Genomic DNA, 2,145 nt, shown 5'->3' on the forward strand with positions numbered 1-2,145 from the left:
TGAGAGCAGAAGATGCTCCTCAGAACTTCCCAGCAACTGAGATTGGTCTCATGGGGTTGTTTTTTTTCCCCTTCCCTTTTTACTTGTTTTATGGGGTGGAGCCCCCATTGAAGAGTGGAAATTTTTTAAGGTCAGGAATGGATTCACACACAGCTTGTAGTTAGTTTGGTGAATTTATAGGGAGTGTTTGGTGTGGGACTTTTTTAGGAATTCTCAAGAGAGAGTATGGTTGGGGCGTGACCTCTGTTCTTTGCTTGTTAAACTTATATCTTGCTGTGCTGTCACAGGCTGTAACCACGTGCCATCTGTCATCTCCACGTGCCTGTAAGCTAGAGTGGTTCTGCCTCATCATGGAGTGGAGACTCAGAAATGGGCCAGTGTCATAAAGTCCAGCTGCAGCAGAGATGGAAATAGCCCTGCAGTGTCCAGGGCTAGTCCTGGTGCACTTACTGAGCTTGTCTGATTAGTTCCCTTATCCCTGCTGCACTCTCTTTTGTACAGTCCTTTGTGTAGGTCTGAATGCTGGTGGTGTTTTCCTAACTGATTTATGGAGACATTTACTGTGGGAAAATGTGTGTACTAACTTATACTTTATGACTTACTACTGGAACTTAATGTCACCCTGCTTATAACGAAGTGGAACTTCATGCTGCCAGTCTAGTGCTCAATGTTGATGTGTTTGTATCCTAAAATTTCATTCTGGCCTTAAATCTTTGGGGGCTTCAGAAAGGCAGAGCTGATGGTATCTCTGCATGGGGTTCAGAAGGGATCCTTACATCTTCATACAAGGGTTTAACTGCTCACATACAGGAGCAGCATCAGAATTCCCTCCAAATCAACACTTTCTCCCCCTGAAGGAGGCAGTTGGGATCTGCACCTTGCATGGACAGCTGTGAGCTAATTTAGGATTAGTGGATTGCAGTGTGTTTGCTGACCCTCTCCTTTCTTGCACTGGTAGGAGTCATCCAGAAAGACAGACCTTAATTTTTATCAGTTTAGCAACCTAAATGTGTGCATCTCACCACTTTCTATTCCCAAATTTGTCCTTTCAGGAGTGTATTTCTGGAAGTTGATCCCAGACACCCAAATATGGTGAAGAGCTGGCTACAGGCACACCCCAATTTACTGCTTGTCCTCCGTGCCATTCACAAGGACTTCTGTGGCAAGTAAGTCTGTTTTACCTTCAGATTTTTGCTTCGAGTATAGGACTGTGTCCTTTGTACATCATGTCCCCACACCCTGATGTATTTGGATGAACTCAGCCAGAGAAAGTCCACAGGTGAAGCTAATCTTGGAACAAAACAGGGGGTCCCTTTGAGTATCTCAACCTTCTCATATCCTGAGGTAGTCTGGCAAGTGTTTCTGAGTCACAAATTCTGATGCAGGTAAGCATTTCTGATGGGGTGACTAGCTCTGGTGATATTATCATTGCTGCTTTTATAGGATGGAGATAGAGGCACGTTCTCCCTAGTAAGACTTAAAGCTCTGGTCATTCTTTTTCCCACAGGCCGAGGTTTCTGCACATCCAAAAACAAGGCAGGTGACAATTGTACTGGAAATAACTCTTCCTGCATCATGCTTTTTACTGAAGAGCTTGTTGGAAACTCTGCATGGCAAAACAAAACTCCACTTCATCCAACGCTGGACACTTAAAATTCAGCTGGACAGGGTGCTGGGACATCTAGTCTAGGTCATGCTTTACCAAGAAAGGTGGGACCAGATGATCCTTGAGGTCTCTTTCAACTTGATATTCTATGATAATGCATCGACTTCTCCATGCAGTGGCAGACCTGATACAGACTTCATCCAGAAGTGCAGAGTTCAGCAGAGCATGTAAAAGTGATTCACTTTCCTTGGGAAACTGCATGAAGCTTTTTAGTTTGTTCTCTAACATGACTTATTGGAAGAGTTCAGAGCTCCAGATATTTCATTAAAAACATAACTTCTCAACATGTCAGATCACCCATTTCACCTAGAAAGAACTTCACTTTTTTGTTGGGTCTTTTCGCCTGGACATAAATTTATGTAGAGTGTGACCAGATGGAATGACACATCCAAACTCTGCCTTGTATTGGCACATGGATTTGCAGGTATAACAGGACACGAGTAACCTGTACATTTCAAACATGGTTCTGTTCCACGATC

The 2,145-nt window shown here is 43.7% G+C and overlaps 1 protein-coding gene across 1 annotated transcript in view; it reads left to right on the forward strand.

Moving 5' to 3' along the window:
* Window positions 1–1,544, forward strand: part of HEMK1 (HemK methyltransferase family member 1) — a 27,285-nt gene extending 25,741 nt beyond the window's left edge. Inside the window, exons 9-10 of the mRNA XM_010022067.1 lie at window positions 1,053–1,166; window positions 1,508–1,544. Of these exons, the coding sequence (XP_010020369.1) occupies window positions 1,053–1,166; window positions 1,508–1,544 (151 nt within the window). The remainder of the gene's footprint in view (window positions 1–1,052; window positions 1,167–1,507) is intronic.
* The last annotated feature ends 601 nt before the right edge of the window (window positions 1,545–2,145 follow it).

Source organism: Nestor notabilis, unplaced genomic scaffold (genome assembly GCF_000696875.1).
Source record: "Nestor notabilis isolate BGI_N333 unplaced genomic scaffold, ASM69687v1 scaffold30909, whole genome shotgun sequence".
Taxonomy (NCBI): domain Eukaryota; kingdom Metazoa; phylum Chordata; class Aves; order Psittaciformes; family Psittacidae; genus Nestor; species Nestor notabilis.